The following is a 21,804-nucleotide window of genomic DNA, read 5'->3' on the forward strand; positions in this document are numbered from 1 at the left end:
CTTTTTTTTTAAAAAAAAAAAGCCTGCTTTACTGATAAATTCAACATTTATTTCAAAAAACCAGGTCATAAAATAGTGCCCACCCCAAATGTTATAATGGAGGCATGCTGAACCGTGAATAGTTTCCACTTTCCCAATAAGTCTACTTTCCTTGAATGGTGCTAGTCAAAATCCCACCCTTTTAAAAAGACATGAAGAGGAACACTAAAGGCATATCCACTTGTGGAGATTGCACCACTCTTCTGTTCTTTCTGTAATCTGAGAAAAGACAGGAGAACCCCGGGTTTTATTTTGTTTTGTTTTTTAAAAAAGGATGGTAGTGATGGAATGGTGGCGTCATGTGGATGTTCTGTAAAAAGCAAGTGAACGAAGCGTAGCAGTTCCACAGTAAATGCCTGGAGTGGAACCACCCGCAGTTCCCGTGGCCCCACACTCTTCCCTTTCTCTTCCAAGTGCCCGGTCTTCATCCAGAGAGTGGAAGACCCTGCCATTAGATCGGGGGGTGGTGGTGGTTGTTTCCATTTATAGAAGGGCATTCATTTCTCCCTGCTATGTTATTGTGTAGCTCGTAGCTGTTCTCCGTGAAGTCAAGTACCTGAACTTTCAGCAGCAGAAGGAAATTCCGGACAGTGCTGGAAGCCTCTTTTCTCAGAATGAAACGTTTCGGAAGTTTGTGGACAACTTAGATCTCATAGTTGGCTGGTATAACAAGGTATATTTGTCTGTCTGTCTGTCTGTCTGTCTGTCTGTCTATCTATCTATCTATCTATCTATCTATCTATCTATCTATCTATCTATGGAATAAAGAAGTAGCTGCGTATTTTTTCCTTTGGTTTGTAGTCTGCATTTTTCTGCAAGGAGCTCATGGTAGAATACATTATTCCCTCTAACCCCTATTTAATCCTCGTGTCAACCTTGTGAAGTTGATTAGGCTGAGGGTAGTAACTGGACCAAGATGACCCAGTGATCTTCATGGTCCCTGTTCTAATCCATCACATGCCAAGTAATGGTGTCTGAGCACAATGGGAAACCACTGTACAGTTAACATTCTACAAAACTTAAAGGAATAAGGCAGAACAAAGACAGTACAGAAAGTCACTTTCTCTCTTTTGCTATGCTGGTTTATTGCTTTGCCTAAATCACCCACTAGTGTCCTTTGCGGCTCAGCAATTCAGCCCTGCAGCTGCTGAATCTCCTGCTCAGTCTATTCCTAATGCCCCGCCATTGATCCCAGCAGAAACTCCTTGTCAGGGGTCCAGACCTCTCTAAGTGTCTAGGATGGAGTCAGTGCCAATTCCAGGTTTTGGAGGGCCTGTGCTTAGATACCCTGCTTGGGTTCTACTCCCTCGGTGAGTCAACTTCCTCACTTTCCTTATCACTGACAGCTGCTGCTGCTTATCCTCATCATTGCTACCACCTGCTTACTGCCTTTCCCTCTCATCACCACAGTCTGGGCCAGAGGGAGAATCTGGTGAACAAGCAACTTGCAATGGTGAAGAGATCTAGGGGTCTGTAATCAATGGGCCCTCTCCTGAGGTGCGGGCTCTTGGCAGATGCCTGACCATTCTTTGTGCCGGCCCCGGAAGTGGTTGAGATAAGAGAGATCTCGAGCTTCAGCAAGATGAGCTCTGTGCATTACAATAAGCTGCTTGCTTTTAGATCAAGAAGACAATTTTGGCAGTAGAACTTCCACTGGTCAGGGGGGAGCTGCAAGAAATCGATGTTGGCCTGAGAAAAGCTGAGACCAACTTGTACTGGAGCAATGAAGGTACAAAACTCTTGTCATTTATTTGTTACGAACTGTAGCCCTCCGCCCTTCCTTTTTTTGTGCATTGATCAAACAATTGAAGTGCTCGGCACCAGAGTTTGCAAGTTGAAGCCCATCTGCCTTCACACAAAATGGGCACCAACTAGTACCTCTTAAAGGAGGACTGGAGAATCTCTGAGCCTCCAGATACTGTTGGGTGGCAACTCCTGCATCTGGGAATTGGATGTAGGCTTGTTCTACTTGCTCGCCTTGAAGGAAGTGGTTTGTAGTCTGGGGGCACTGCTGGATCGAGCACTGTGCCACATCAGGTACAAGTTGCCTCGGGGGGGGGGGGATGCCTGCCTGTTAACAGCTCTTGACTAGTGTGCCGTTCCTGGATCAGGGCATCCTTGACATTCTTGTAGTCTCTCAGCTAGACTACTGTAATGTGCTCTACACTGGGCTGTCCTCAAAGATGGTCCAGAGGTTGCAGCTAGTGCAGAATGCTTTCAGGATTTGCACTGGCTGCCTCTAAGCTACAGGGCCCAATTTAAGGTTTTGGTGTTAGTATTTAAAGTCTTTCCTGGCCTGTCACGCAGCTTTTAGTTGAAGCAGCTTTCCCCATAGCATCCATCCTTGGCCTTGTGATTTGAGGCGGCAGGGAGCTCTCCTGACTTGCTGTATGGTAGTGCGAGAGAAGAACACACACACACCCCAAATACAGTGGAATACCCTTTTTCTTGGAAGTACAGATGGCAGAGGCTATTGTTGGAATTCTGCCAACAATAAAAAAATCTTATTAACCACAGACATTTGGTGCACGTTAGTAAGATTGCCCATTGCTTCTAGTACTCTCATGCTGTTGTTAATAATTAGTTTAATTAATTTATCATTGTAATTGCTGGTGTGCTTTTGATGTATTTGTTGTATTTTATATAAGGTTGAAAACCACCCTGGGATTGCTTTGATGAGATGAAGGGCAGCCTACAAATTTTAGAAGTGAATAAATAAATGTTTCCCTGGGAAAGTGCAGTTCAAGAAAAAGATTGGGTTTACTTATCACCACCTCCTGCTTCACTTCTTCAATAGCTGCTACTTGCAAGGGGCAGACACACATTTCCACTTCAGCTATATATTACTGAGGAGAAACAGTGCAGAGATGTGGTCAGACAGCACCCCACCTCTCCCCATACTGTGTTCTTTGGACCAGTAATCCAAAGAGGTCCCATTCGGAATTTTACTGCCTTCATCTGTTGCCCCGTTTGGTTACAATCAGTGGAATTGGAGGCTGTTGGTGTCAATTCCATTTTTTGGGAGATGGTAAAGATGTGTCCAGGGCAGCTGTCTACCAGCTCCATCTGGTATGTTGGCTGAGACCCTACCTGCCTGTGTACTGTCTCGCCAGAGTGGTGCGTGCTCTGGTTATTGCCCACTTAGACTACTGCAATGTGCTTTATGCAGGGCTATCTTTGAAGGTGACTCAGAAACTACAACTAATCCAGAATGCGGCAGCAAGACTAGTGACTGGGAGTGGCCGCTGGGACCATTTAACACCGGTCCTAAAGGATCTTCACAGGCTCCCAGTACGTTTCCGAGCACAATTCAAAGTGTTGGTGCTGACCTTTGAAGCCCTAAAAGACCAGAGCTGCCAAGTCTCCCGAAAAATGCGGGATCAGCAGCGGCGCGGCATCGGATGTTGCGTAGAAGCAACTTCCGGAGCCGCTCTGCCCATGTGTGGGCACCAGAAATAGGGCAGAGCGGCACTGGAAGTCTCTTCTACGCAAGCCCGGTGGCCACCTCCATCGTTCAACTGATGTTCTCCTCTGAGGGGCTTCCACTGGTTCCCTCACTGCGAGAAGTGAAGTTACAGGGAACCAGGCCGAAGGCCTTCTCAGCAGTGGCACCCTCCCTGTGGAATGCCCTCCCTTCAGATGTCAAGGAGATAAAGAATTATACAAAGTTTAGAAGACATCTGAAGGCAGCCCTGTAACAGGAAGTTTTCAATGTTTGATATTCTTCTATGTTTTATATATGCTGTAAGCCAGCCAGATGGGTAGTGTATAAATAATAAAATTATTATTATTATTATTATTATTATTATTATTATTATTATTATTATTATTATTGAGGTTGGATGCTAAAGGCAAAGGGAAGCCTTGGGAGTCAGCTGCTAATTACTATGTCTTTCCCCCCACCATAATAACCTGACCAGATGTTATGGACTATATTCAGGAGATGCGAAATGTCTTATATGATTTAGAGACAAGAATTCAGAAAACGAAATTAAATGTGGAGAACGTTGGGCAGCTTATGCAGGTGTGTAGCATGTGACAACTACTGAATTCAAGTAGGCACTTAAAAAAGAGAAAAAAAGATTTCCCTTCTTTATAAATTTTAAGTTTTGCCCTGATCCGGGTGGCTTATTTTTTCAAGCTGCAGTCAAAGGACGTGTTCCATATATCTGGTTCTTCTCCCTCTTACAGGAATGGTCAGCTAGTCCTTTGTTTGAAAGGAAAGACAATAAGGAGACAGCACTCCTTGATCTGGATGGGAAACAAACAAACATCCACAAACGCTATGGCGCAATCAGAGATGCCGGGCAAAAGATTCAGGCTATGGTTGAGGTGAGAAAGAGTGAGTTAGAACAACAGACAGTTCTTTGTAGGGCTTATATCTGATAAATATTTTTTTACAGAGGTTGTTCCCAGACAGGGGCTTTATATCACAAATGATCATTCAGTGTGTGTGTGTGTGTGTGTGTGTGTGATTGGCATGTTAATTGTCACACATTTTCACTTGTTCAGCAATGGTCATTTGTTGCTATTCTGCCATTTGCTGTCCACACTGGTGAACTGATGTTGGTGGAATAACACATTGGGGGGTGGGTTTTGTTATTGTTTCGGGTCCCTCCAACACTCAGTCACTCCTCCCTCACTCTCTGCTGCCAGAATCAAAATGGTTAGGTGAAGCTCAGGTGAGGAGAAAACGTGTAGGGGTAAAGAGACCGCCCACCCACCAAAAGAGCAGCACGCCCGCACAGCAAACCACTCGGCCAAAGAAAGGTGCTAACGTTAGTGACACTGGATGTATAGCAGGTTGTTTTTACTTGTCAGATTTCCTGTGGTAAGCGAAAATCCAGATTAAAAGGGGAAATAATAACAATACAATAATTATTACTTGTACCCCGTTCATCTGACTTGGTTGACCCAGCCACTCTGGGCGGCTTCCAACAGAATATAAAAAAGGACACTGGCCTTTTGATAAAGACAACTTAATTTTGATGCTGAAAAACTGTGCACGCACAAACAGCCCCAATTCAAGAACAGACTTGCATCCGGGTACACCCAAAAGTTCTTTAGGTATACTATTCTGTATGAGCAAGTCCATACTCATGATGACAGGAAACACTGAATAATAATATCTGATCATGTACTTGACATCTTGATGGCTTCTCTCAAGTGAATTCCAGATCAACATTCCATCTGGTGGTGGTTCTGACATTATTGGTGTATTCTGGGAGTTACCCAAATGTTTTATGAGACAACATCAGGCTATTATCAGCATTAAAGCATACGTCATCAGGAGAAGGAATCTCACCTATCTGTTACAATGTGTATCACAAGTAATGATTTTTCTGTTTGCAGGAAAATGCAGAATTGTTCAAGGCAGACAAGACAACAAGAATGTGGTCTAATTATGTGGAATTCATAGATGACATGATTTTAGATGGCTACTTTAAGTTTATCCGCAAATCACTGCAATTTCTGCTCAGCAACATGTCTGCTGATGTACGTTGGTGAGCTTTCTGCATGGTGGGAGGGTATTTCCTGAAGCACCAATTTATCAGTGGGTATCAGTATCACATGCCGGAGCTTTATCACCACCTTCTGGTTGCTTAATTTCAAAACTAAATAAATTCAAGCTTTGTGAGCAAAAGAACTAAGGTTTTGCAATAGGAATCAATTAAGCAGGGTGTGTGCATGCAAGCATTTTTTTCTTACTAAGACCCGCTTATTCTTGTATATGTATATTTCTAATTTTTAACTGAGGATTTGGTGGTGGAAGGTAGGAAATTTGCAAAAGGTATTGGAAGAGAAGTTTGTATAAATTTTAGACAAACTCCATTCCCATCCAGAGACATCATGGTTTCTGAGCATGCCTGTATATTACTTGCTTATACAGGAATGCTGGTGTCAAATAAGTCCACAACTTTTGCTGATTACAGATGTAAGCAAGCCTTGGTGTAGCATTGGGTGTGTATTCTGAGATCAACCAGCCTGTCTGCTTGTTGATGGATATTAGGGGGTGACCACTGTCAACCCCTAGGGTTGAGCACCCTAGGGCCCCATCTGATCACCTGCAGTAAAGCCCTTCAGATCCCAAGCTGGGCATCTAGACTAAGGCTACCAGATCTTTTTCAATGAATCCGGGGACACTTATTGTTTGCTATGTGAATGCTCAGAAAGCTGTAAAACTGGGGACTGTCCCCGGACAACGGGGACATCTGGTAACCTTAATCTGGATAGGAAACACCCCTTCCAGACTCCCTTAAGGGGATACCCATTGGCACGGGATGGAGGGGCCCCCAACCCCTGCTCTCCTTGACTTAAGTACAGTGGTGCCTCACAAGACGAATTTAATTCGTTCCGCGAGTCAATTCGTTTTGCGAAAAATTCGTCTTGCGAATAGTGGTTTCCCATAGGAATGCATTGAAATTTCTTTTTTTGCCCATAGGAATTCATTAATTAAATTTCAATGCATTCCTATGGGAAACCGCGATTCGCAAGATGAATTTTTCGAAAAACGAATTCGTCTTGTGAGGTACCACTGTATCCAACCCAGTGCCTCATCTATCCAAAAGTTGTGGTGATTGCTATGAGGTAGGCGGAAACTGCAGACAGGCCCAATTCGTGTGCAGGGCAAATTCCTCCCTGGCCCTGAATGCAGCCGCCAAGTAAACCCATAGCAAGGTCCTGCATGGCTATGCCTGTTTATCATCAACCAGGTTGCTTATTAAACCATTAGAACAAAGGGATGGGGAATCCAAAGAAGACTGCAGTGCCGTCTGCACCACATGGCTAGCTCACGTAGCCCTGAAGGAACCGGGTCTACTCCAAAGCCATACCCCTTGGGTTGCTCGCGGTTGGCTTCTGAAGCCTTGGAAAGCCCCCGGCTCAGTGTGAGAGATGAGAAACAACAATGCTGAAGCCAGGAAAGTAACTGCAACTGGGGAGCATTGCCAGGAGTTTTACCTCATAAATCCTGGCTTTCGCTTTCCTGAACCTCGGAGGGCAGTGGAGAGCTAGCACCATAAATCGCGACACCAGCAAGAAACCCCGTCAGCCGGAAACCCATGGGGAATGGTAATTGTACAGTGGTGCCTCACAAGACGAAATTAATTCATTCTGCAAGTCGCTTCGTCTTGTGATAATTTTGTCTTGTGAAGCGCAGTTTGCCGCGGCAAAAAAAAAAACAACCACCAAAAAAAATCGTCTTGCGAAGCATGGCCATAGAAAGCTTCGTCTTGCGAGTCACCAAAAACATCGCAAAACGCTTTCGTCTTGCGAGTTTTTCATTGCGCGAGGCATTTGTCTTGCGAGGTACCTCTAGTATACAAAAAAGGGCTAGTGGTTGTGGTCATAAACGCAGGGAACTGAAAGACCAGTAGTAAACCGTACTTTGAACGCAAGAGTGAAGACTGACTAAGTAATAAAGAATGCACTGGTCCATTTCAGGCTGCTGTAGCCCCTTTGTTTGAAGTGCGCATGGAGCTATATAAAGATGAATTGAGGTATCGTCCATCGCTGGAAATGGGAGCAGAGGAAGGTTTTTTCGAACTGGTGGAAAACCTGATGAACGATATCTATGATACAGCTAAGCTGATACCGCGACTGGCAAAAGGAAAGTCCAGCTATAAGGTTGGTCTGGGGCCTCCGCACAGGGAGGCTAGTGAAGGCTTCTGTGGGTGCTAGGCTGACAAGACCCAGTTTAAAGTGACATTCAAACCAGGCCTAGGTTTGTAATGGTACGTAGGATGAGTGGATAAGCATATATTTCATAAGGAACTCGTAAGCATGCTTTCGGGTCCCATGTAATGCTCAGTTTAATAATTTTTGTTCACAAGAGAATTCCTGCGAACATGTCTTAATAAAAATAAAACACAGGAATATATGTGTCTGTCTACATGCCCAGAATTCTTAGCTGCCCCCAACCTTAGCTGCCATGCTTGCATCTGACTTCCAAGCAGCTATGTATCAATGTTCTTTACATTCTGTAGAAGCCATTTTGGCATATAAGATCTATATAAATAAAAGAACAAATAAACAAATGCATTTTGTTCCAGAAGAAACACATAACTACTGTGAAATAATTATCAATTCTCAGTGGACAGAAAGCAAGCAACAGCAATATTGGTAGGCATGCTCTGGTCACTCTCTCATAGCTGTCAACTTTCAGATTTGAAAATAAGGGATCAGCAGCCTCACCTGTCCCAGGGACAGTCCACGGCAGGCATAGGCAACCCTGGCTCTCCAGATGTTTTAGAACTGCAACTCCCATGATCCCTGACCACTGGCCCTGTTAGTTAGGGATCATGGGAGTTGTAGTTCCAAAACATCTGGAGAGCCAAGGTTGCCTATGCCTGGTCTACGGTATATCTAACAATCCAGGATAGCAGCAGGAAATAGCGCTGGAATAAGGGAATTTCCAGCAACAAAAAAAAAAGGGAAGGTTGACAGCTGTGGCTTGGAATAAGGGAGTTTCCCGCAAAAAAAGGGGAGGGTTGACAGCTATGCTCTCTGTTTCCACATTTGACTATAGTTAAATATTTTCTCCATATGCTCACTAAGGCAAACAACAACACAATCTGCTTGCATACCCTTAGGGCAGGAGGGTGGCAGTTGTCACCCACATATTTCCATTTAGGTTGTAGGCACAATAACTTCTTTTTTAAAAAAATTAAAAGAAAACTTCAGAATCCCAGGATTCTAGGCAAGCCAGCGAATTTAGTCCTAGAAAGTACAGCTGGGTTGCAGAGAGTGATTTTGACTATTCAGAGTTCCAGGTCACCTGTAAACGCTACAGGGAACATTGGTCACTCAGTCCATGTTTGTGTGAATATGTGAGTGCTGTTAAGCTATCTCTTGGCATGAATACTTGGTGAACGTAAGATCTAAAGATTCAGCATCCTATGTTCCAGCCAAGATGCCAGTGGGAAGCCCATATACTCGGCTTGTTCTTCTGTTTTCGTGCCTCCATTAATGATTCCCTGACGCTTTCAGGCTGACCTAGAAGACATGGGAGAGTTGATGGAGATACGAGAGGAGATTGGGAACATTGTGGTCAATGCCATGAAACAAGGTGAAGAATACGAAGATTCATTTGAGAAATATTCGTACCTTTGGATGGATGATCCCCAGGAGTTCATGCAGCGCTTCCTCACTTTTGGCCACGCTCTAACCCCTGAAGAGCTGGAGTCTCACGCAGAGGAGTACTTGCCTCATGTCGCACCCACCCTAGACCAGTTTCAGTTACAGGTGAGGGTTGGAGTCTGTCTGTACGTTTCATCCAAATTGATGTGTGTGTGTTGTGTTGTGTTCTCAATGGCACCAACTCCATCTTTATAACCCTACACCATCCCTCATGCAAGTGGGTAGCATTGGAACATCCCTATGGCTTCCACACCTCTTCTGTTTCCTCTTTTCTCCTCCTAGTTCCCATCTTTCCTCAGCAATGCATAATTCTTTGGGCATTTTCACACTAAAGACAGGTAAAATCGCTGTTTCTTACATCACCAGTTGGCAAAACAGGCATTGTCAAGAATGCACATAAACTTTCTCTTCTATGTTCTTATTACACTTTTTAACAATCGACCTACACCCAGCACAAATAACTTGGGAGAAGCTTAAAGGAGTTCTTATGTGCCCTGTGTGTAAGTGGTTTTATCCCCTTCATAGCCCTGTACGCCCCCCTTCCTTCAACTATGTGTATCTTCAGTAGGGGATTGTAAGTCCCCACCCACAGAGCAAAGCAGATTGGAATCTACCTGTCAGGGAGATACACAAACTCTAACCTCAATAATTTGAATAAAGTAGGTTTTCCTCTTAGGGCACTCTAGCTCACAACCAGATGGCTACAGAGGGAACCCACACACTCAAATGCCATGGCCCATAGTGGTCCCATCATGATTTCCAGCTTTACTGATGTGTGTGTAGAAATTCTGCATCACAAGCTATCGCATCTCATCACCCCCTGGTGTTTCTAGATTGACACTTATGAGAAGCTCTATGAAGAAGTGTCCAAGTTTGAGAATACCAAAGTGTTCAACGGTTGGCTGCAAAGTGACTGCCGTCCCTTCAAGCAAGCGCTCCTGAATACCATCAAACGCTGGAGCCTGATGTTCAAACAGCACCTCATCAACCACGTGACCACCAGGTAGGGTGGGGAATAATTTTGTTAGTTTCCAAGCTTTCCATTCCTACAGCCCCTCTCCCTGCACGTACGATAATCGGCCACAATCAGCCAGTGCTCTGTATACTGTACAAACCTACGAATGCATTCTTTGAATCGGCACCTGTTATACGCAGCCTAACTATATTTTGTGTGAAGAAGCACTTCCTTTTGCCTGTCTTGTATCACCCACCTTTACATCCAGTTTTAGTGGGTATGTTATGAGAGAGGGAGAAAAGTGGCTTGAGACCTACTTTTATAAACCTCTATCAGGTCCCCCAATTACAAAAGCCCTGCTTTGCAACATGAAAGAAAAGGTCAGATCCCAGAGCTGAAGAATCTGGTGTCAGAGGAATCCCACCTTGGGCAATTATCATATTGGAATTAGCTTTCTAGACATGGGTAAAATTTCAGCTGCTGTTGCTGTTGCTTCCATACTGCCCTTCATCCAAAGATCACAGGGTGATTTACAACAAAAAAACACTGCATTTGGCTCACAGTTGTAGGATCAATATTATCTTTCTCTCCATACCCATAGGATCTCAGGTTAAGTTCTAGAGGTCCAGAAAAATTGCAAGAGGGCAAGATGGAAATGGTTAGAAAGTGTTGCTTAAAACTAGGGTTGCCATATTTTGAAGAGCAAAAAAGAGGACACATTTGCAGATTATTATTATTATTATTATTTTAAATTGTTATTATAAAGCCACACATATACTTCCCCCCCCAAAAAATGAGGATCAGAACAGGAAAATATTTTAAATATTCAGCCAACTCAGTGTTTGTTTGTTTATTTTTAATTTCTCCAGATACCGAAAGCAGCTCCAACACTTGTAACAGTAATTGCATTCACTATGCATGTTTTACAATCTTGTTTCATGTATTTGCTACTGTTATGGAAACCACATAAAGTGCAGAGTGAGACACTCTGATTGGACTGGCATAGCCAAAAGTAACTACCCACCAGCTGGTGAATGAGCAGAACAGCTCCCCCACTCGCCACCGCCACTCTTGAGCCCAAAAAAAGGGGGCCCAGATCAGCCTCGCTTCCCTCCACCCACTGAGCTGGTTAGCCACAGGGCATGGGCTCCCGGGCATATCCTCCTGGGCATATCCTCCAGGGTTTCCAGCCTCAAGCTCTGTGGATCACGTGACAGAGGAGAAGAACAGCACAGGGACTGAATCATGTGACAACCAGCTATTGGCCAGCTCTAGTCATGTGAAAGGGGCTAGGCAGCTGTTTCCTCTTCAACTCTAAAGACAGGAAAGGTGTATATGTGTATATGCATAAACCCGGACATTTTGCTATATTTTAAAAATCCGCCCAGAAAGAAAATTTAAGACTGAAAAAGGGTGTGTCCCCAGGGAAAAGAGGACATATGGCAGCCCTAAGTTTATTTGATTTGGTGCCTTCTCAAAGTAGTTAGAAGCTGTTATCCCTTCCCCCCCCCCCCCCGCCAGGATGCCATCCTCTTTCCATAATGAGAAAGAACTACCCTGTTTTCCCGAAAATAAGACACACCCATAAAATAAGCCGTAGCAGGATTTCTAAGCATTTGCTCATTATAAGCCATACCCCGAAAATAAGACATAGTGATAGGCGCAGTTCTGGAGGGCACCAAGGTAGAGGCGAGGCTGGACGCGTAATAAAAAATAAGACATCCCCTGAAAATAAGCCATAGTGTGTCTTCTTGAGGAAAAATAAATACAGTGGTACCTCTGGTTAAGAACTTAATTCGTCCGGAGGTCTGTTCTTAACCTGAAACGGTTCTTAACCTGAAGCACCACTTTAGCTAATGGGGCCTCCTGCTGCCGCTGCGACGCCGGAGCACGATTTCTGTTCTCATCCTGAAGCAAAGTTCTTAACCTGAGGTACTATTTCTGAGTTAGCGGAGTTTGTAACCTGAAGTGTTTGTAACCTGAAGCGTTTGTAACCCGAGGTACCACTGTATAAGACAGTGTCTTATTTTCGGGAAAACACGGTATCAGAAATAAGTCCAATATTTTGTTACTTGTACTGTTAAAGTTAACCCCAACTGGAACCGATACCTTTTCCATTGCAGTCTTCGGGATCTCGCCACTTTCATGAAAGAAGTCAATGCAGGCTTGACCAAACCTGTGAAGGAAGGTGACTACGATGGGCTTGTGGAAGTGATGGGACACTTGATGAGGGTCAAAGAAAGACAAGTAGCTACTGACAATATGTTTGAGCCTCTAAAGCAAACCATTGAGTTGCTCAAAACATATGGAGAAGAAATGCCCGAAGAAATCCATATGCAGTTGCACGTGAGTTGTTACAAATGCTTTCCGCTCAATACATATTTGGCCATCTTTCATGCTGCCATTTTATAGTGTGATCCAGTGACCTCACTGCTTTGTAGAAGACTAAATAAAGAAATATATTCCAGGGTTGTCAGTTTAGTTTTTTTTAAAGAAAACAGTCCTATTGGTGTGGGAGAAGTGGGAAACCAGGCCAGAAATAATACATCAGGAAAGTTCATGGGAATGTATCTGATAAACACAATCTGAAAGCGATCACAATGTTGCCCACGATTGAAGCCGTTGTGCATTACAATCTATTTAATATGATTAATTTCACTTTGGACGTGCGGAATCATATCATTTATCCATTATTATTAACAGGGTTGGGGCGGATTAAGTTCAGAAATCTGCATATTTCCACAGACCCTTACCAAACCAAAGTGTGTTTTCTCCTCATATTGAGTTTTCCCCCCTTCTTACCCTTCCCACATTTGTTTTTACGAAGCAAGTGGTCTAAGAGGTTTGAGGGTTCTTCTTTGTTTGCTTTTAGGAATTGCCAGAACAATGGAATAACACCAAAAAGTTATCATTCCAAGTCAAGCAGAATGTGGCTCCTCTGCAGGCAAATGAAGTTACCATTCTCAGAAGGAAATGCCAGCAGTTTGAGGTACCTTTTTCTTGTAGTGCAAGGTATTCTCTGCTCAACTGGAATGCTGAGCTCCCCCACAGAAGCAACTGAAAGATGAGCTACCTACCAACCATAGTCTCAATTTGGCAGCTGGCCAGAATGGAGAAATCCATAAATTTCAGTTTCTCTCAGTTTTCCAGTGTTCAGTTTGCCATGTTTTTGCAACATTCCGTGAAAATTCACCAGTGTTTCAGTGCACATTTCTCCTGATTGATACATTTTCGTATGCAATTTTGCATAATGTACACATTTTTGCAAGCAGTTTTCCTTAACACAATTCCTCTTTTTTTGTATTTTCTTAATTACATGCATTTTTATCCCTGTTGTATACATTTTGTACACAATCTTTGGTTGCATTTTGAGAAGGGTGAATTTTGAATGGTAGCTGTGTTTCAGTTTATGTATTGTTTTGGGAAGTGTGAATTAACATGCAGTTTAACAGACTTTTCATTTAACAGACTGCCTCTTCCAGAATCTATTAACACTTCAATAAAGTGATAATACTTCATTTTTTATATAATTTCTCCCCCCCCCCCATGGATCACTGTAACAATAAGATCTATGAAGGAGGGGCAGAAGGAACATCCTCAGGCTATTGTGTTTTCAGAAAATTTAGGAAACCGTCCCTTATAAATGTTTAATATTAGATATTCATAGTGTTCAAATTCATTAAGTGTGCCTTCCCATTGATATGGAGGAGTGTAACACATGAAAATGCAAACCGGGCTGAATATCTTCCCCATGCTTAGCAGCCGCAGCAGCCGCCACCTCCATTTCTAATTCTCTCTAGGGCAGAAGCTTTGGTAGTATGTATGGAGGTCCTGGACTAAGCCCCACTGATGTGGTCCAAAGGAAAACAAAGCAATATGTTTGGTACCAGCTTGGCTCCTGGAGTTGCTGGAAGGAGACATACAGGATGCCATCCAATTCCGAATCTACTTTGTTGTAAGATGCTGTGATGTCACAGCATGTAGCGGACAGTGAGAACTTTAAAAAAGAGATGAGGTTGCAGCTCATGATTTGCTGCTGTCTTGTCTTGCTCCACTGCCTGTGTCCTCTTGTGAGTGTTTTAGGCAGAACTCTCTGCTGCTATTTCTGTAGATGACATCGTCATAATTCTAATCTTGAGCCACAGCCAACAAACTCCCGCCTTCCAGATGTGATGCTACACGACCCTGCTTTAACTAGGATATTCTTCTCTCTCTCTCCTCCTCCAAACCCCCACCCCCTCCAGATTAAGCAGCATGAGTTCAGGGAGAAATTCCGAGAAGAAGCACCGTTCTCTCATGTTGATCCAGATCCATATAAATCCCTCAATAAGGTAATTTACTGGAAGTCAGGAAAGTCAATATGGGCAATATCTATGCCTTCCTCAAATGCCACCTCTTATGGTGTGCTTTTTAGTGACATAGCAAAATAGCGTTTTCAAAAACCAGCTGAGGAGTTTGGACTCGGTGGTTTCTTTTTAAAGGGGGGGGGGCTTCATATGCATATGGTTTCCAGTGACAAGTAGGGCATATGCCACCAACCATGCGTGAAGGAGACTTCAGTGGAACAAAAGGTTAATCTAACTTTCCAGGCAGTTTAGAGGGTATATCCCAGAAGCACATTGCAACATTACTCTTTCCAGTGCCATACCCTAGTTGTTTGCTCTTTGCGTTCATCTGCCTGCAACATTGACTAACCCCCCTTTCCTTTTAATGCTTCCAGCAACAAAAAATGATCACCAATATGGAGAAAGAAATGGAAGGCCTATCCAAATCTGCAGGCTTGTTTGAGGTATCTGTCCCAGATTACAAACAGCTGAAGGCCTGTCATAAGGAAGTGCGCTTGCTCAAGGAGCTCTGGGACATGATTGTCTTGGTAAGACTTTGACCTTGTAATCTTAGGGAATGTCAAGAAGGACAAGTGAAAGAACTCTGCATCCAGATGTTGAATTCTACCACGAGGAAATGAGAATAGTGAGGTCCAAGACCCAATCGCTCTCAATTAATTTTTTGCGGCTGAATTGAATCTTTTGCACTCCACTCCCTGCACTGTGTTCCGATCTAGATCAGTGCCACCATGACTGCAAATTATTTTGTGGAGGGGGGGGGTTCCATTGAGCGAATGCAAGCTCCCCCCCCCCAGTGCTGACTGGAGGGGGGATTGCACTGACAATTGATAAAAGAAAAAGCTTGCACTCAAAGGCAAGCTATGTAATAAATGTCACCTGTAGTTTGGCCCAAAGTCTTCATGCTTCCTCATCCAGGGTAGCTCATGTTTAGCTTCCTTTGGAACTGCTTGCCAATTGAGGAAATTGGGAGCATTTAATGAATGCTATGACAGCATTGTGATAATGGAAGAAATGGAGTTGCGCACCAAAGGGCGTTGTTGGCAGGAAGTGATTTCCAAGTAGGTTCTGCTCCCAATACCACTCTCTGAACAAAGGTCAGCGACTACTGAGTGTTTTCTATATTTACTTCTATAGCGATTGTGTGCTGTTGCATTCAAATGCAACCTTGTTCAACCTTAAATAGCATGTGGTGAACATGGCAAGGGTACTCCCTTCCTCACATCATACGATCTGACATTTTATGGAGCTTCGGCTTTTTAATTTATTAAAGTTTACTTCTCCATCTCTAGCACAAAAACACCCACTGCCGTTTGAAGAAAGGAAATGGGATATACTCGCAGTGGATAGAAGTGTAGTAAAGGATTTAAAAATAAAATCCATTTCCCCCAACATCTAGAAAGGTCCTACTGTAACATTTCTGTTCCCCTTTGAGGTGCAAGATCTGTTGAATGTTTCCAAAAAGTTGCATTGTAGATATTTTATTCTGTTAGCAAAAAGAGGAAAAACTATTATTCCCTCTCTCCTCCCCCCCATTCAGGTCAATGAAAGTATTAATGACTGGAAGACAACCAAGTGGAAGGAGATTAATGTTGAGCAAATGGACCTTGATTGCAAGAAATTTGCTAAGGATGTGAGAGCCTTAGACAAGGAAATGAGAGCATGGGATGCTTTTGTGGGACTGGATAACACAGTTAAAAATATGATGACCTCTCTCCGAGCTGTGACTGAGCTTCAGAATCCAGCTATTCGAGAAAGACATTGGAAAGAACTGATGGAGGCCACACAGGTACAGGCTACAGTGAGCACCTGCAATTTTCCATTCATCTGCCTGTCGCCTACTAGTCCAGCTCGGTTTCCAACTTTTGTTTCTGTAACAGGTGAAGTTCACCATGTCTGAAGAGACGACGTTAGCAGACCTACTTCAGCTGAATCTTCACAAATTTGAGGATGAAGTTCGCAGTATTGTGGACAAGGCTGTGAAAGAGTCGGGGATGGAAAAGGTACTGCTTTTGCCATTCCATGCCTATCAAATGCAGCTTTCAGATGCTTCCTGCTTCTCCTATAAAAATGCTGAAAGATAACACTTCATTTTCCTACATTTGGAAGTAGATCTAAGATAGGCTTCTCTGACTTTAACATTAATATTATAATATAAACATTATAATATTGTGCACAGGTGAAACACATGGAAATTTTAAGTTTCTTACTTCCTCCTTTTATATACTTCATTTCCTCTTTGGAATAGACGCGCTCAAAATTTGATAAGGCAGCACATGCCTTATCATCGGGTTGTTCATCCATGTCTTGGGTGGTGAGCCGTTTTCAGCCAAAAAGCCACATCCCTTTGCAAGCACCATTTCAGTGTCGACATGGCAGTGGTAACTGAGGCCAGAGGCAATGGATGTGACTGTTAATGGATGTGGCAATGGATGTGACTGTTACACACAAGTCAGTAGTTTCTACACAGGTGCCTCTCTCCATCCAGGCAACCAAAATACATCATCACAGTTCAAGGACACATTCCAACCAGGCAAAAGGACTCAAGTGACAGCTGTGGCCTAGGTTGGGTACAGCCTTGGCAAGAGTCCAGAGGGCCAGCTTGAGAGCATTCAGCCCCCAGCCAGCCCTAAAGTTCTCCACCCCGATTGACTAATGCACAATGTGGGCATGAGTCTGCTGACTGGGATCAGAGAGTGGAACCATCATATTCCAATGCTTAAAGAGCCACACTGTCTTCTGGTTCTTTTAGTGCTCACCTCTAAAGCCCTGTGCAGCTCAAGGCCTGGGTACCTGAAGGAGCAACACCTGCCGAGGTCATCCATGGAGGTTTTCCTTCCTTTGCCATCTGAGGAGAGGAGATTTCTCAGCGGTGGGCCCCCGCTTAAGGAATTCCCTCTCTAGGAAGGCTCACTTGGTGCTTACTCTGTTACCTTTTTGGCATAAGGCAAAGACTTTTTTTGTTCTACATCTTAACTCAGGGGTCAGCAACCTTTTTCAGCCGTGGGCCGGTCCACCATCCTTCAGACCATGTGGTGGGCCGGACTATATTGGGGGGGGGATGAACAAATTCCTATGCCCCACAAATAACCCAGAGATGCATTTTAAATAAAAGGATGCATTCTACTCATGTAAAAACACGCTGTCTGCGGGCTGGATTGAGAAGGCAATTGGGCCGCACCTGGCCCCCGGGCCTTAGGTTGCCTACCCCTGTCTTAACTGGTTGCAACGGCTCCTCTGTTGGCATTTTTATTGTGATATTATTATGACTGATTTTTGCTTTGCCGTATTTTGTGTATTTTTGTGGCTTTTGTCTTTTATGAGTTCCCCCCCTCCCTCAAAGCATTTGACTGAACAGATGTTACAGTATAGTTTGACAAAACCTGTAATGTGCCAAATTTTGCAATATGTGGCAGGATTATAGACCATTTTTAAAAAAATAAATAAATAACAAAATTATGTGTTCTGCCTCCATGGTTAGAAGCAGTACCATTTCTGGAAGCCAGTTGCTGGAAGCTACAGGAGGGGGGAAGCGCTCTTGTGCTGGGTGCTGCTTGCAGGTTTTCCAGAGGCTTCTGTTCGACCATGGTGAGAACAGGACCTTGGACTTGATTGGCCTTTGACCTGACCCAGCAGGTTGTTCATATGCTCTTATTTTGTATATACAAAATAATTGCTTAATTGGCAGTGGAACATGCTCCTTCAGAGTATGCTAACCCTTAAGAAGTGCTAAAGTAGTTTCAGAAAGGGAGAGTGGACAATACCGTCATAGTGCCTCTTCACTAATCCTTGGAGTTTCGTGGACATTTTGCATGTTTTCAGTTTGAAATCTTATCACGTTAAAAATCTATCCTGGCTGCTTTTGTTTGAAGGTATTGAAGGCTCTTGACAGTACTTGGTCAACTATGCAATTTGAACACGAGCCCCACCATAGAACTGGGACCATGATGCTCAAGTCTGATGAGGTACTGGTAGAGACCCTTGAAGAAAATCAAGTGCAACTCCAGACCCTGATGACTTCAAAGTATTTAGCACATTTCCTTCAGGAAGTCTCCAGCTGGCAGCAGAAATTGTCCACAGCTGACTCTGTGATAAGCATATGGTTTGAAGTCCAGAGAACCTGGAGCCACCTAGAAAGCATTTTCATTGGCTCGGAGGACATTCGCAATCAGCTCCCAGAGGACTCCAGGCGTTTTGATACCATTGACAAGGATTTTAAGGTGGGCAAGGCCCTTTACTTCCTATAATTTTCACATACAGTACAGAAACAATAAAAACTGGAGCAGCTAACAAGTCCATCCTCTTTTCTTGCAGGAATTAATGGCTGATGCAGTAAAAACCCCAAATGTGGTTGAAGCAACAAATAAACCAGGTCTCTATGACAAACTAGAGTCTTTGCAAAAAAGGTAAGGAAGGCGTTATTTTCCTGCTTGATTTTGTCAAGTGTAAGCAAAAGAAGCAAATCATAGGCTGCATAAGTTCAGTTATTTAGGACAGGGTTCTGATTGCAGTTTATTGAATTGAGGTCTTTTAAATTTAAATTTAGGCCCAGAAAGACAGTTGCAGATACCTTTTTATCAATGGTTTGTTTGTTTTAAATGGCAGCAGGACTGGCCCTAACATTGGACAGAGTGAGGCAGTTCCCTTAGGCAGCCGAGTAAAGTGTTACTTAATTTGCATTTTGATTTTTACTTCCACTGATGAAACTTGTGTGCTAGGCACCATGAAGTGCTGGGGAATAGCATTTGTTGCTGTGCTTTAGACAGCAATATCTCTCAGGCTTGCACTGAATAGCAGCCATGTCATGGTGCAGCCATTATTTGGTACTGAAGAGAAACAGAACAGGCACCATGACTGTTGAAGATTCATTCCCCGTGTCTGCTGTCATGGGATTGTTGTCTTATCACATGACGGTATATGTTTTTCATTCCACAGAATGGGAAGTGACCAAGACAGGATGTTTGTGTTACTGTGTTTCCTGAAGTGGGACTATTGCTCTTTGTTATTTCTCTTTCCTGCCTGATGCTAGAGAGAGGGGGAGCCATGTTGCAGTGCTCCGTGTGTGTTTATATGTAAATAAAATAGATTAGCCAAATGCTGATTTGCTGAGGTCTGTTACGCAACTGCGCAAACTCTGCAGATCCATAAGTGTGCTGATGTCAGTTGGCATCAGTCACTGTGATGTTCGGGCTGGAGAAAGCTTTTGAAGCTCCTGAACGATCAACCAGGAGGGAGGGACCATGCCAGTCAGGCATGTGTCTCTGCCAGGGTCCTACTCGTGTGTAGGAGCTCCTAACAATGACTACCATTTTCAAAGGCAGTGAAATCTGCATGTAGCAAACACCTAAGCTGGGGTCTGGAATCCAACAGCAGCTCACCCTTCATATCCTGACACCTTTTCTGCCTGGGTCTCGACTACTTTCCATGGTATCTCCTGGTATCTATAATGACCCAGGTGTAATTAATGTAAACATCCATGTGAATAAGCTGCTTTAACACTTGGACTGAGCATGTATTCCTTTCAATTAGAAGTGTTCAGATATCAGTCAAATGGTGAGGATTAAAGAGGCTTTGAAAATGGCCTGTGGCAGCGAACATAGAAAGCATAATGTGAATGGCAGGTTTTATAACTTCCCTTGATATGACATCTGGAGCAGTGTATGGCATCATTTGCTCCCAGTTTAGAGTGCTTTCGTTGTTTGTTTGTATAGACATAGAACTGTCTAGTTAGTTAGTTAGTTATATTACTGAGCATCATGTACAGTGGTGGCACTGTGCAGCTAATGATGATAAACACAATGCTTCTCCCACATCCTCTTGTCCACCTTGCCTTTTATTAGCTTGGCACTCTGTGAAAAGGCTTTGGCTGAATACCTGGAAACAAAGAGACTGGCTTTCCCCAGATTTTACTTTGTATCCTCTGCAGACCTGCTGGATATTTTGTCCAATGGCAACGACCCCGTTGAGGTAGGATATACATTAATGGAATGCTTGGACTTTCTTGAGAATTGTTAAATTTAAAAAAATAGCCCAAAGCTTTTACCAGAAATCCGACTTCATCTGATGCTAAATCACAGATAACTTGGACCTGTACTCATTGGGACCTGATCAACAACTGGGGAGAGGGGCTGAAAACCCAGTGGGATTTGCACATCCTTGGCATGCAGCAGATTCCAGGTTCAGCCACAATGGCTCCAATTTAAAAAGGATTTTGGGTAGTGGGCTGGGAAAGACCTTGGGGAGCTATTGGCAGTCACAATAGGGGCCTGGTTGGAGTATAGGAGATTCTATGTAGCACAGATATTTTAGATTGTTCAGTGCCCATTTCCTTTAGGCTTTCTAAAACGGTCTTCTTTTTAGAAACACTGTTCATATACAGTGGTACCTCGGGTTACAGACACTTCAGGTTACAGGCGCTTCAGGTTACAGACTCTGCTGGCCCAGAAATAGTACCTCGAGTTCAGAACTTTGCTTCAAGATGAGAACAAGCAGCGGCAGCAGGAGGCCCCATTAGTGGTACCTCAGGTTAAGAACAGTTTCAGGTTAAGAACAGACCTCCAGAACGAATTAAGTTCTTAACCCGAGGTACCACTGTATCTTCATTAGTCCTCTTCTCCGACCACTTCTATTTCTATATTTCTAAACTTTGTATCCTAATAATACCGCAATCATCTTCTTGAAGGTATCCCGTCACTTGTCCAAGCTATTTGATAGTATGGCCAAGCTGAAATTCAAATTGGATGCAAAAGAGCAGCCTCTGAAGGTTGGCTTGGGAATGTACAGCAAAGAGGACGAGTATGTTGATTTTGACAAGGAGTGTGACTGTTCTGGACAGGTTGGTGGATATTATTTTAAATTCACTATTGGTCATGTAAACGGAGAGCCAGTTTGGTCTAGTGGTGAGAGTCTTTTACTAGGACCTGGGAGACATGGGTTCAAATCCCAACTCGGCCGTGAAGCTCCCTGGGTGACTTTGGGCCAGTCACTGCCTCTCAGCCTAAACCTAACCTCACAAGGTTGTTGTGAGGGGGAGAACCATGTTCATCAACTTGAACTCCTTGGAGAGAATATAAATGAAATAAGTAAAGGAAAATAAATAAGCATTAACCAGGAGAGTTTTGCTCCTAGGTGGAGGTTTGGCTAAACCGAGTGCTGGAGAGAATGCAGAGCACATTGCGCAAAGAGATTTCTGAAGCTGTGGTGACTTATGAGGAAAAGCCAAGAGAGCAATGGCTATTTGATTACCCGGCACAGGTAAGCAAAACAACTAGAGTCAAAATGCAATATTTTATATGTTTAACCTGTGGAGTGCAAAGAAAAGAGAGGAAC

The 21,804-nt window shown here is 43.6% G+C and overlaps 1 protein-coding gene across 1 annotated transcript in view; it reads left to right on the top strand.

The window, feature by feature from the left end:
- Positions 1 to 21,804, top strand: part of DNAH17 (dynein axonemal heavy chain 17) — a 98,753-nt gene that overhangs the window by 11,001 nt on the left and 65,948 nt on the right. The window contains exons 13-31 of the mRNA XM_088663020.1: positions 566 to 712; positions 1,660 to 1,768; positions 3,960 to 4,063; positions 4,231 to 4,371; positions 5,392 to 5,535; positions 7,483 to 7,665; positions 9,028 to 9,282; positions 10,011 to 10,180; positions 12,256 to 12,478; positions 13,005 to 13,121; positions 14,377 to 14,463; positions 14,853 to 15,005; positions 16,016 to 16,264; positions 16,356 to 16,478; positions 18,348 to 18,695; positions 18,790 to 18,881; positions 20,316 to 20,442; positions 21,158 to 21,310; positions 21,604 to 21,729. Of these exons, the coding sequence (XP_088519146.1) occupies positions 566 to 712; positions 1,660 to 1,768; positions 3,960 to 4,063; positions 4,231 to 4,371; positions 5,392 to 5,535; positions 7,483 to 7,665; positions 9,028 to 9,282; positions 10,011 to 10,180; positions 12,256 to 12,478; positions 13,005 to 13,121; positions 14,377 to 14,463; positions 14,853 to 15,005; positions 16,016 to 16,264; positions 16,356 to 16,478; positions 18,348 to 18,695; positions 18,790 to 18,881; positions 20,316 to 20,442; positions 21,158 to 21,310; positions 21,604 to 21,729 (3,051 nt within the window). The remainder of the gene's footprint in view (positions 1 to 565; positions 713 to 1,659; positions 1,769 to 3,959; positions 4,064 to 4,230; positions 4,372 to 5,391; positions 5,536 to 7,482; positions 7,666 to 9,027; positions 9,283 to 10,010; positions 10,181 to 12,255; positions 12,479 to 13,004; positions 13,122 to 14,376; positions 14,464 to 14,852; positions 15,006 to 16,015; positions 16,265 to 16,355; positions 16,479 to 18,347; positions 18,696 to 18,789; positions 18,882 to 20,315; positions 20,443 to 21,157; positions 21,311 to 21,603; positions 21,730 to 21,804) is intronic.

This window comes from Zootoca vivipara, chromosome 2 (genome assembly GCF_965207765.1).
Source record: "Zootoca vivipara chromosome 2, rZooViv2.hap1.1, whole genome shotgun sequence".
NCBI lineage: Eukaryota > Metazoa > Chordata > Lepidosauria > Squamata > Lacertidae > Zootoca > Zootoca vivipara.